Here is a 13,998-nt window from a genome sequence, read left to right on the forward strand (position 1 = left end):
GACAGGAAGGTGAAGAAGGAAGTAAGGGGAGGAGGGGAAAACCTTCTTGAAAGTTCCGTGGAAGGGGAGGTATGGAAGGACTTCATGGAATGTTCCGAGGGGAATGAAGGGAGAGAAGTGAGGAGGGGAAGCACTTCCTGGAAAGTTCCGAGGAAAGGTAGGAGCGGGAGGACTTTCTGCAAAGTTCCGAGGAGGGGGAGCAAAGGACTTCCTGGAAAGTTCCAAGGAGAGGAGGGAGAGGAAAGACTTTCAGGAAATAATTCTATTTATTGAAACTTGCTAAAAAGCATATTTTGCTTTAAAGTAGCATCTCCTTGTAGACGCAATTGTCAGTAATCGTACTGTTTCCATTTCTCTCAGCCAATATCTTTACATTAGCCTTCTTTCGAACTTTTGATAATGCAACATACAGCTGACCATGTGAGAAGAATTGTGTCAGAAGATATATTCCATTTTGTTCAAAAGTCTGTCCCTTAGACTTGTTGCACGTCAAAGCAAAAGCTGACTTGACAGGAAATTGTTTACGTGTAAATGTGAATGGAAATTCCATTTCTTGAGATACATGTGGTATTCTTGGGATTAGCAGAGTTGATCCTACATAAGAACCAGAAGCAACCTCATCCTCAATAACATGATCATGTAAACTGGCAACGATGTAGTGTGTACCATTGCAATGCCCATTAGTAGCATCTAAATTTCTCAGAAGCATTATCCATCGCTTTTTCTTCTGTTTGAGAATGTGTGGTGGAAACCCTGATGGTGGAAGTTTGCTGATGAACTCGATTGGGCATAGAGTTTCATTATCAACTGTATCTGAGCTTCAGTATATTTTAGCTCACCAGAGATCCTGCTCAACAGAAAATCATTCACAAATTGTGCTGCTTCATTTGCTGGAGTAACGATGGTTCTATTTGCAAGCCACACAGGGTTTGTGAAGTTACTTTTGAGGTCAGCATATACAAAATCCCATAGATCTGAAAGAGTACTACTTTCGAGGCAAAGAGAAAATAGAGAAGGAATACTATAGACAAGTTAGATTAATCCTGAAAACAGGGCTCAATGCGAAAAACAAGATAATAGGTATCAACACTAGCCCCAGTTATAAGTTACAGTTAAAATATTTGTAATTTGACTCTAAATGAGTTAACCAAACTAGAAAGGAAAACAAAAAAAATACTGACTGAATTTAGGATGCACTACCTAAAATCTGACATAGAAAGGTTATATATACGAATTGAAGGTAGTAGAAGCCTTATTCAACTAGAAAACTATTATAAATTATCCACCATAGGATTACAGAAATATCTAATTCAGAAGCAAGGAAAACTGATATAAATAGCCATAAAACAGGAGCAAGACAAAGACCATAATCGTCCCGAAAAGTGCATTAACTACAGCATTCGAGTGTTTTAGCTCTTATTTCTAGCAATGTAGGTGTTGTCTAACACCCTATTCGCATTTAATGACATTTGTAATTCTCCTATTTGGTGAAACATTGCAAACTGCTGTTCATATTAATTTTATAATAATTATTATTATTTGAGGGAATATAAATCCAAACTTACAGGGAAAAAAATAATTCAATTTAGAAATACTGAATCAAATTTCCCACAATATAATATATATATATAAAAAATTAGGAAAAAAACACCTTTTATCAATTCAAAATGAACAATTAAATTACACCATCTAGAAAATTACATATAATAGAAATATTAAAATTAAAATAGCAATAAAATATTAATGATTAAGTAAATTGCAAAAAAATAATAAAAACATATATAATTGGTAGAATATATATATATATATATATATATATATATATATATTTATATGACCATATATGTGAGTGTGTGTGTGTGGGGTGTGTGTGTGTGAGTGTGTGTGTGAAATGTTCATTTTATTTATTTATTAGTATCATTTTTATTACTTTTGTTTTACACAGTTGAATGGACATTCTTTTATATTGAAACCCAAAGCAAAAGAGCGAATGAAGAAGATTTCTTCGTATTGTTTTCTGGGCCACCGCTATCTTTGTTACTAACATATCTCATCATTTTTCTGTCCCTATGTTCTTTTGTCCCTTACGTCAGCAATAATTCATTCAGTCATATGCCTTTTCACACAGAGACAACAAAATATTTAGAAGCGAGTTATATTTTTTTCATATTTTCATTCTCTTTTGGCATGACATTCAGATGTCCTTATACATCAATGTTCACAGTGCGTTTCTGTTCTCCCCTTGATTACACCTTTCTCTTTCATCTTATATTGTTTGACAATGTGGCTTTCCCATCGTCTTCGAAAGTCTTCGGAATGGTCTCTATTGTTCATTTGTATACCACTGGCCCATCTTTTGTCTGTGAGTCTCGAGGCGTATCGGGTTAAGCGGAACTTGAGCATTTGGTTTCAAATATGTTCCCGTTCTTCAACGATATTCATGTTTTCCATTGCCCTCTGTGTCTTGCCCATTCATTAAGCTTTCTCACAGAGCATATAAGAACACAAGTAGAATGGTGCTATTCAAGAAAATGCTATGCAAGGTCTCATCTTTAATCCAAGCAAACATTTATTTTTCACTTTTCTTTTACACAGCGTGAGGTTTCAGTCTTCATATCTAGTCATATATTCGTTGTCTCTCCCAAGTAGAAGTATTCATTAACCTCATCTTTTCAGTGTCATCTCTTCTAAGAAATATTGATCTTTGTATTGCGTTTGTAGACTGCTTGTATTTTGTTTTCATGCCGTTTATTTTAAGGCCAACTTTGGAATTCTGAATGTCTCACTTTGTCAGCATCGGTCTGCAGCCGCTCTGAAAATTCTGCGAAGAGAATGATGTCATCTGCTTTAGGAGATCGGGTTGAATTAATAACTCGTCATTGATGTTGATACCACTTTTCTAGTCTTTGTCTCTGATAGCCATTTCGAGACATGTGATGAACATCATTGGAGGGATGGTATCTCCTAGTCTGGTGATATTTCCGACTGAAACTTTCATGGTTGTTGACAGCAAAGCAAACTATAATATTGGCAGATCCCAAGTTCGTCACTGCGAGAAGTTTGATATATTTCGCCTCAACTCCTTGCATCTCTAAATACTTCAGCATTGCATTTCCTTCTACATTACTAAAGACTTTTTTGTACTCAAAGGTAATGTAAAGAGGTAGTTTATACATATTCTTCTGCTCATTTTAAAAGCTTTTGCAAATCCAACTTCAATGCCCTCGTTGCAGTGTAAAGGCGACAATGGTTGTTCAGTAAATATGGCAGCAGGGTATTACCCTGGCATGCCGAAACAAGCTACAAAGATACAGTGTTACCGTCTCTACTGAATGATTGTCTTGCAGAAGTGGACACAGCCGGGTCACAAGAGGCTGAAAGCTTATAATATATAACGAATTTCTACTTAACCGCTCAGCCATTGGTATGGTCTCACATAGTAGCCAAAACAAATTCGAAAAGACAGGCATCAATTCTCTGTTGGCCAATCGGATAGATTTATGGTACCAGAGTGAAATCCAAACGAAACAGGCTATTAAGAATTTAAGAAACGCATAAGTCGCCCAGAAGTTGGGTAACAAACCTTGCCATATACACCAGAATCTGCAAGTCATTGGCAAGAAAGTCCCAAGTTCCATATGATTCATATGACGGAAGAAAAAATTAATTAAGATTCTACGAAATATGGGAAAAGAAAGAATTTAAATGTGAAATAGATGGATTGAAATGTCGTGAGGTTGTGGGATTTGATTGTAAAGAATCGGTGTCAAAAATAGCATTCTGTCGTTTATCTCCATACTCATCGAGAGGCTAAATTTTTTATCTCAGGATATGCGATGTTCAAAATCAACCAGATATATATTTCCCCACACGTGACAGCAAAGACATTGAAAAGGTTGAATTTTATCACGACACCATAGTTATGGGATATTTCAATGCAAAAGTTAGTGAAGAGTGGTAGCGAGAAATATTTTGGAAAATTTGCATTCGGAAAATGAAATGAAAGATGAGAACATTTAGTCACTCTAGCTGAGGCAAAAATACTCTACCTTAGGAACAGTCAGATTAGGAAAAGATATGGAAAGTGATAGACCATGATAACCGTAAACGTGCAGCATCGAAGGTGCTGCGCAGTAGGATTAAATTTTGAATCATGTTATTTCAAAAGGTATTTCTCAACCAAATAGCTACATAACCTATGACGAATTATAGAGGAGCCTTTGCGTAGTTATTCAATCTGCTTACTAGACAGTATAGTTCCAGATGTGCCAGAAAATAGGTTGGTGACTGCAGGAATCTTATCTGCCCAATTAAGGACAACCTGCGGTTAAACAAAAAGAACAGCAAGATCAACTGAAGCATTTTGATAATAGCTACGCTATCTTCTGTATTATAATAACTTGAAATGACAGCGACGGTTGTTTAAAATAACCATTTGTCGCGATTTTATCAAGAAAATTAACTATGAAAATTATCCAAACAAAAAAAAAATGCATTAGTAGTAAGAATAGATATTTGTTTATCCATTTGGCTAATCTCAATATTGTGTGATACTATAATAACCCACGAGCTATAGTGTATCACTATGTCATTGCTTGCACATTATTTCTTCCCTTCCAGTTTCTTACAAACAAATATCCAGTATACAACATGCGCAGTTAAATAAATAAAAAGACAGTAATTAGTATCTTATGTTTAATCTCTAATTAATGAAACTGTTTCGTGTGACATTGATATCAAACACTGTAGCAACAGCCGGAGGCAATAGTTACATAGTGTCTTCAGTACAAAGAAATTTGTATCGGTATTTCAACTCTGTAATACCAGCCTCTTGTGGTGGTAATGTAATTAGAGGCGTCAAGCACAATATCAGTGAGTATGTGTGTGCGCGTGTATATATTGGCATGGCTGTGTGGTACGTAGCTTGCTTTCCAGTCACATGGCTTTGGGTTCAGTTCCGCTGCGTGGCACCTTGGGCAAGTGTCTTCTACCATAGCCTCAGACCGACCAAAGCTTGTGAGTGGATTTGGTAGACAGAAACTGAAAGAAGCCTGTCGTATATATGTGTGTGCACTCGCGTGTATTTATGTGTGTATGTGTGTCTATGTTTGTTCCCCATCCCCGCTAATGCTTTTTAGTTGATGCTGGTGTGTTTATGTCGCTGTAGCTTAGCGATTCGGCAAAAAGAGCCGATAGAATAAGTACTAAACCCACAAAGAATAATTCCTGGGCTCGACTTCTTCGACTATAACCCTTTAAGGCGGTTTTCCTGCACGGCCGCAGTCAAATGACTGAAACAAGTAAAAGAATAAAAGAATGTGTGTGTGTGTGTGTGCGCGCGCGCGCGCGTGTGTGTATGTGGTAGACAGAAACTGAAAAGAGCCCGTCGTATTCGTGTATATATATATATATATATATATATATATAATACAAAATAAGGAAATGGAGAAATACATCTTAATCAATAATCAACTACCAGATAATACCCAATCACATAATTTATTAAATCACTACATATGAACATTAAGGTCAAACAACTTTGTTGGGTGCTTTATTAGCAGTATATTGGATACATGTTATCCCATGGTGGGTTGCACTCACAACCCCTATCTCAATTTATATATATATATATATTTGTGTGTATGTCTACGTTTGTCGCCCTACCATCGCTTGACAACCGATGTTGGTGTATTTACGACCCCGTTACTTAGCGGTTCGGCAAAAGAGACCGATAGAATAAGTACTAGGCTTACAAAGACTAAGTTCTGGGGGCGATTAAAGATGGTGCTCCAGTATGGCCGTAGTCAAATGACGGAAACGCGTAAAAGAATAAAAGAATGAAAGAGTATATACATCGGATCAACTCGTACACACGTCGTCGTAATCGACGGAGTGCCAGAGAATAATACAACCCCCCCACACACACCTACACACATTGGTGTGTGTGAGTATGTGCGCACATGCTTATACACATCTTTCTTTCTGTGTGTATATATATATATATATATATATATATATATATATATATATATATATATATACATATAAGAGAGTGACCACTATAAGGTCGACTCTGGCGCTAAAAATAGATCCGCTGTGGTATTAACCACTAAAAAATTGTTTCCAAGGAAAGTCGGCGAGCGGTTTAATAAATTGTATTCTAGACAAATTCTGCTGATGACCTATAGATGTTGTGTAAGTAAAATTGCATTTACATTAATAGCGAAACAATTGTCCAGAGTTAATCTATATTTTTTGTTATTTTTCAAATGCCCTGCTCGTTTTTTAGTGGCTAATACCATAGCGGATTTATTTTTAGGGCCAGAGTCGACCTTATGGTGGTCACTCTCTTATATATGTGTATATAAATTTTTTATTGTATCCCTGGTTTTTTATGCGCTAAGCCACTTGGTGTTAAATTGATGGTATTATTAAATTAATATCCAACTTTCCACCCTTATTTTTTTATATATATATATTCTATATTTGTGAAAAGGGCGGACGTTGTCTCACAAGTAGTTGTGCAGGCAAAAGTGTTAGTAAATGTGGTCGGATTGACCTAAAAGTTTGCATATAGGCGTAGGAGTGGCAGTGTGGCAAGTAGCATGCTTGGTAAGTCCTAGAGGCGATTTATTCGACTAAAGGCGGTGCTCCAGCATGGCCGTAGTAAAAATGACTGAAACGAATAAAAGAATAACACCTGTGTTGAAAGTGCTCGGGAGTTCGCATGGCAACTTTGAGTTTGCTCAATTTTAAGGCATGGCCTCTAGGGCAAAATTTCTCACCTTTGAAATGTGGCCCGAGTAGACCCGAATGAAATCGGGTTATAATACTAGTATATATATATATATATATATATATATATATATATATATGGCCTGCTCGCTTAGCCAGCGGGGTGGCGTCATTCGAAGGCTAAAACAAAGCGAACGCAGTGTGACCAGCGATGTGTAACAACATCTGATGGTCTGGTAGGTCACGTGATCACGTGACGTGATATATATATATATATTGCGTAATGCGATAAAAAAAGGGTGTATAGATATTAGAGCATTTATAGATAGAAGGTCTTACAGCTGTTTCTAGGATATCAATTAATAATATCCCTTCAGTGGAGACGGTGTGAGAGGAAAAATTAAGTCATAGGAAGTTTCGATGTGATATGAATAGAGAGTGAGGTGGTAGAAAGAAAATAGATGTAAGATATGTATGGGTATTATTGAGTTCGTAAATCCGTTTTATAGGCATAATGGTATATATGTGTAATATTCCAATATTCTTTGAGTAAGATCCAAAAGTCCAACAGAGTTTAATATGAGTCCATCCAGATGTAGAGTTTATAAGCAATGAAAGATTCTCTTAAAGTTGGTCATTCCCAGTAGGGAATTTATATATAGTGTAGTAGATTCAAGTCTTGTGTTTAAACAGTTGTAGATATAGCCAGGTCATCGACGATTTTGTACTTTGCCGCTTACTCTTTACTCTTTTACTCTTTTACTTGTTTCAGTCATTTGACTGCGGCCATGCTGGAGCACCGCCTTTAGTCGAGCAAATCGACCCCGGGACTTATTTTTTGTAAGCCCAGTACTTATTCTATCGGTCTCTTTTGCCGAACCGCTAAGTGACGGGGACGTAGACACACCAGCATCGGTTGTCAAGCAATGCTAGGGGGACAAACACAGACACACAAACGCACACATACATACATATATATATACATATATACGACAGGCTTCTTTCAGTTTCCGTCTACCAAATCCACTCACAAGGCATTGGTCGGCCCGGGGCTATAGCAGACGTCACTTGCCCAAGATGCCACGCAGTGGGACTGAACCCGGAACCATGTGGTTGGTTAGCAAGCTACTTACCACACAGCCACTCATGCGCCTATACGCTTAACGTATTTTAACACTCATCTCCTTGTGATGGTGAGATGGGCTTAACACTAGACGCGGTGAGAGCTAGCGATGAGCGTTAAGATGCGTTCAGCATCAAAATACGAAATCATCGATGATCTGGCTATATCTGCGACGTGGATATTGAGTTGTTTTGACTCCTATTTCTAGCAATGCTGATACTGATTAGTGAACTTTATTGACATATACACACGCACATGCTACTATGTAAATACAAATATAAATACACACACACACACATATAAGGCGTGGCTGTGTAGTAAGAAGCTTGCTTCCCAACCACATGTTTCCGAGTTCATTCACACTGCGTGGCACCTTGAGCAAGTATCTTCTACTACAACCTTGAGCCGACGAAAGTATTGTAAGTGGATTTGGTAGACGGAAAGTGAAAGAAGCCCGTCATATATAAACATGTGGGTGTGTGTGTATTTATGTTTGTGTCCTTGTCACTGTGTTTGTCACCCCCATACCGCTTGACAACCGGTGTTGGTTTGTTTACTTCCTCGTTATATAGTGGTTCGGCGAAAGAGACCGATAGAATAGGTGCTAAGCTTAAGAAAATAAGTCCTGGGACGAAAACCCTCCAAGGTGGTACTTCAGCTTGGCTGCAATCAAATGACTGAAACAAGTAAAAGAATATATATATATATATATATATATATATATATACATATATATATCGTTAGCCACTACACACATTTTTTCTCTCCTTGTTTCTCGACTTGTTTTTTCTGTGTCCCTTTCTGTAGAAGAGCATAGGCACGAAAGTAAGACTCTTTCTATTCCTGAGCGTTATACTAATACATCTGTTTGTTTTGTACACCACCTATCTTCGTCTTTTGTTTTTTCGTAAACTCTCCATATATATATATATATATATATATATATTATATATATATATATAATATATATATATATATATATATATATATATATATAATATATATATATATGTATATATATATATATATATGTATATATATCAAAGGGGACAGCAAAACATCACCTAGTTGTCCGGATGTTTTTCGTTCTTGTCCCATTTTGTATTTTATATATATATATATATATATAATATATATATATATAATATATATATATATAGCGGCGCACGTACACTTTGTTCTCTTATATATATATATATATATATATATATATATATATATAGAGAGAGAGAGAGAGGAGAGAGAGAGAGAGAGAAAGAAAGAGAGAGAAAGGTATATGATAAATACAGACATAACATAAATACACCGGTTCTCAACACTTGTAAAATGTCGATGGTAAATATTTTCTTCATGTGAGCATTGTGATTCTCTCCAGGAAGCCTAGTACTAGACAATGGAAACCACGAATCGTTGAAAAATAAAGTTAAATACGAGTTTTCTTACAAGCAAACGGGACAGGTGAAGTAACAAAACAGTGAAAGGTGCCTTAGTATTTATGACTACTAAAATCTATACGAATTGTACATGAAGTGTAATATATTTATCATATACATGCTCATTGTAGGATAGATAAACATATTAAAAACTTCTTCAAGCAGAACACAAAATGCATTCACAAAGCGATAGATTGATTTTAATAGTTAATCTTCTGTAAAAACAATAAATTTTGAAGCCTTTTTATCAACAACAAACCGCAAACTTGTATGGGTGCCAAGAAGATTGTAATGACAAATGCGATTTAGCACCAGAACGTCAAAGTTGTAAACTTCATGAATCTAACTGATATCTTAGACATACAATAACATCACTATCTCGTCGACTCACTATGCATTTACAAAATGGAATTATTTCAATGCAATACACCACAAGCGCAATACAAATTTACCTGAAAATATAAATATTAATGTTTAACACGTTCATGCATTACAGAATCTCCACAATAACAGATAAGTGATAGAGGCAATTCTCATTCAGCAGAACAACATTAAAATAAATATACGTACAAAAAAATCTAATGGCCAGTCATATCGAGCTTACAATAAGGTTGCAGCAACACACTCCAACATCACTTCAAGCTGATGGCAAATGCCTGGAGGTTTAGAAAAAATTCCTGATGGATTTAAGAACTTACTACGCAAAAAAACATTGCAAGACACGAACATGAACTGTGATAAGAAAAATATGAATCAGGAACATAGTTCAATACAAAAATACATACGAAAAAGAAGAAACAGTTCCTCACATGAGTGTGTGTTTGAGTCTGCGTGTGTGTGTGTGTGTTTGTGTGTGCGCACGTATGCGTGTTCATTATTTATATATATGTGCTCAAATTCAAAAACATGTATTTATATACATATATAGGCGTAGGAGTGGCTGTGTGGTTAGTAGCTTACTTACGAACCACATAGTTCCGGGTTCAGTCCCACTGCGTGGCACCTTGGGCAAGTGTCTTCTACCATAGCCTCGGGCCGACCAAAGCCTTGTCAGTGGATTTGGTAGACGGAAACTGAAAGAAGCCTGTCGTATATATGTATATATATGTGTATGTTTGTGTGTTGTGTTTGTCCTCCCCCCAACATTGCTTGACAACCGATGCTGGTGTGTTTACGTCCCGTGACTTAGCGGTTCGGCAAAAGAGACCGATAGAATAAGTACTAGGCTTACAAAGAATAAGTCCTGGGTCGATTTCCTCGACTAAAGGCGGTGCTCCAGCATGGCCGCAGTCAAATGACTGAAACAAGTAAATGAGTATATATATATATATATATTAAGGTATGTAGAAAAATACAACATGGACAAGAACGTATAACTCTTAGAAGACGGTACAATAAACATGGACAAGACATTCGAAACCCTCAGTCTTCAGTCAAGAACCGGATCATCGTAGTAATTTCGGCTGATTAATCTTGAGATTACTAGATCACGGCCAGCCCTCCAAGAAAAACTAAGCAACGAGCATTAGAAAAACTAAGCTGGAAGCGTAGATTTCCTGGAAGAAGGATCGAATGCATACGAACACCAGGACAGCAAAAGGGACAGATATAAAAAAAAAAAAAAAACAATAATGGAATACAGAAACATGAAATACAGAAGCATTAACGGTGAAAACAACAAGTGTCTTACGACTGATAACAAGCAAACAAATTTTTTCTCTGGCGCATTGGAAGAAGCCTTTATGCGGCGGACGAAAAACAACGATGTAACACGACGAGGGTCAGGAGCTGAAAGGCAGATTTCGGCCAACAGTCACGTGACAGAGAAGAGGGAAAAGAAAGAAAGAGAAGCAAAGGAGAGAGAGAGAGAGGAGGGACAAACGCAACAAAGAGAGAGAAGAGAGAGAAAGAAGGAATCAGAGAGGAGAAGGGATGGGTGTCGAAGAATGACCTGTGAGTGCAGAGCGAGACAAAGAAATAGGAGGGTAGTGGAAGACTAGACCAAAGAATCAGAGGAAAGAGAAGAGAAAAAGAGGATGAGTAGAGAGAAAAGAGAGAGAGGGGGACAGATCAAGTAAAAATGAGAGAGAGAGAGAGACAAACAGAGAGTCGTACCAATTATTAAGAATATGTGCTCACATTAATGATAAGGGGGGTACGGGGCGCCTGGAATATATGTTAAGGTATGTAGAAAAATACAACATGGACAAGAACGTATAACTCTTAGAAGACGGTACAATAAACATGGACAAGACATTCGAAACCCTCAGTCTTCAGTCAAGAACCGGATCATCGTAGTAATTTCGGCTGATTAATCTTGAGATTACTAGATCACGGCCAGCCCTCCAAGAAAACTAAGCAACGAGCATTAGAAAAACTAAGCTGGAAGCGTAGATTTCCTGGAAGAAGGATCGAACATACGAACACCAGGACAGCAAAAGGGACAGATATAAAAAAAACAAAAAACAATAATGGAATACAGAAACATGAAATACAGAAGCATTAACGGTGAAAACAACAAATATATATATATATATATATATATCTGTATTACACACACACATACACACATTAGAGGTACCGAAAATTGATGTATTTTCAAGCAAATAGCCTGTCGTCTTGCCACAAATGGTTTACAAGCCAATAAAACCTATGTTTGCAATCAACCAATGAGCATAGAGTTAATGACCGAACACTAATGTGCACACACCTTGTGTGTGTGTATATATGCTTTGTCCGATAACCATGAAATACAAGTGTCACGAGTGCTGTTGGTTGTGTCACCAAAGTCGCCATAGGTCATTATGTGTCGTTGACTGCTGTTGGTGAGTTGCTGAACGAAGACATATTTCGTTGGCTGCACGAATAATTGAAGCAAAACCCGTGAACGTTTAACTGAAGTATTTATTGTCATACAAGACAATCTGCGTCGACCGTTTACAGTTACATCAATAATTAGTACAGATTGGGTGAGATACTGCTCTGACATTGCAGAAAGCTATTGGTACGGCAACCAGCGGTCGCAGAATATATTTGATACCAACTGCGCTATCTTCGCGGCGATAGAGGTTCTTAGTCATCTATCCAAATCCTTCTGCGTTGGCCATCTGCGTTGACTGCCTGTGCTGACCATTTGTCCAAATACCTGAAACCATAGTGTGGAGGCACATATCGCTCAGCCGTCTTTCAACACTCTAACATTAATTACCACAAAAAAAACTGTCTTTTATAAGGTACAAGAAGATTCTAGAAGACTAAACTACACTACAGCTTGATACTGTTTGGTTGCTTACTAGCCCGATCACGTGAAGCTGTTGTGCTCGTTCGTGGCTTCTGACCGATTATCTAGCGACTGGGATTTCGAATCACAGCTACAGAAGACTTTAGTAAGCTGCATATTCGGCATTGCAAGCTTTACGAATTTCGTAAGGGCTACAATACAACATGAGCCCATGAAAACAAATTTACTAATATCCTGATGGTTTGAATGTTCAAAAAGGCCGATGGTGGTTTAGAAAACTTTTAAAACGGTGCTTTCTATCTTTGAGTGTGTATCATCAAAAAGACCAACGTCTCTCGATAATTATGTAGTGAAAACAGTAGTTGAAACGGATCTGAGACAAAGTTTTGGGGGACATCGGCCCAGTATGCAAGATCATGTTAAGTAGATTGGGAATTGTATAGAAAAGAGAATTAGGTACCTTTCTTGACGTCTCCTGAGAAAAAGCAGTGCGTTCAACAATTTGCAACATTTCGCTGATCAGGAATGAACAGGAGATGAGAAATGGATAGTCTATACCAACATTAAACGTAAGAATTGGGGGATAACGCCAAGTAAAAATCCAGTTCCAACACGCAAACCAGATCTTCACTCAAAGAAGGTCTTGCTGTATATTTGGTGGAACACAACAGATGTTCACTGTGAATTAGAATGAAGGAGAAGCTTTCACTTCAGAATTTTACTGTCAATAACTTGTACGTGTCATTGAAGTTTTTTCTCATAAACAACCATTTCTGTTAAATAGAATGGGAGTCATTCTGCAACATGGTAATGCAAAACTATATTCAGCGAAGAAAAGATAAATTCATTTGAGTGAGAAGCTCGACCTCACCTCCTCTATTCATGAGAATTATCACCTCATCAGATTTTCACTCATTCAAGGTCACTTGAACACTTTTAGCAGTGGAAAAGTATTCAGAAGCAGGGACAATGTCGAAACGACAATCAAAAGTTCTTCTCTTCTGAAGAACCCTTTTTTTTGTACAAAGAAACAGAAAACTGTTTTCGAGGTGGGAAATGTCGAATGAATAAATATATTTACGGTATGTCTCATGTTGATTTGAGCTCATCATGAGTAAAGCAACATTAATTTTCGGTACCTCAATACACACACACACATGCAAGCAAGCACACACACACACACACACACATGCTTTCATATTGTCGATGGTCGAGGCCTTAGCATTTAAAGTCACGATAGAGCCCGAAGGTAATCCATCACGTATCTTCTCTTGTGTGGACACGAATTAAATATCTCGCTTCAGTAGTTTAGGTAGGTATCTGGTTGGAGCTAAGTTTTCAATATAATCCTTTTCTCGGTTATACATAACCTGCACTTTCCGTTACTGCCAAAATAATGCTTGCACGTCTCCAGGATTTTTTATTCTATGTTGTAATCCGTGGCACTTTCCTTCAATAACCATATG

General features: G+C 37.3%; 1 protein-coding gene across 1 annotated transcript; it reads right to left on the reverse strand.

Moving 5' to 3' along the window:
* Nucleotides 1-298: 298 nt before the first annotated feature.
* LOC115214880 lies at nt 299-709 on the reverse strand. Its single transcript, XM_029783911.1, has one exon. The coding sequence runs from the start codon at nt 707-709 to the stop codon at nt 299-301; it is 411 nt and encodes a 136-aa protein (XP_029639771.1).
* Nucleotides 710-13,998: the final 13,289 nt, after the last annotated feature.

Source organism: Octopus sinensis, linkage group LG8, assembly GCF_006345805.1.
Source record: "Octopus sinensis linkage group LG8, ASM634580v1, whole genome shotgun sequence".
Classification (NCBI taxonomy): Eukaryota; Metazoa; Mollusca; class Cephalopoda; order Octopoda; family Octopodidae; genus Octopus; species Octopus sinensis.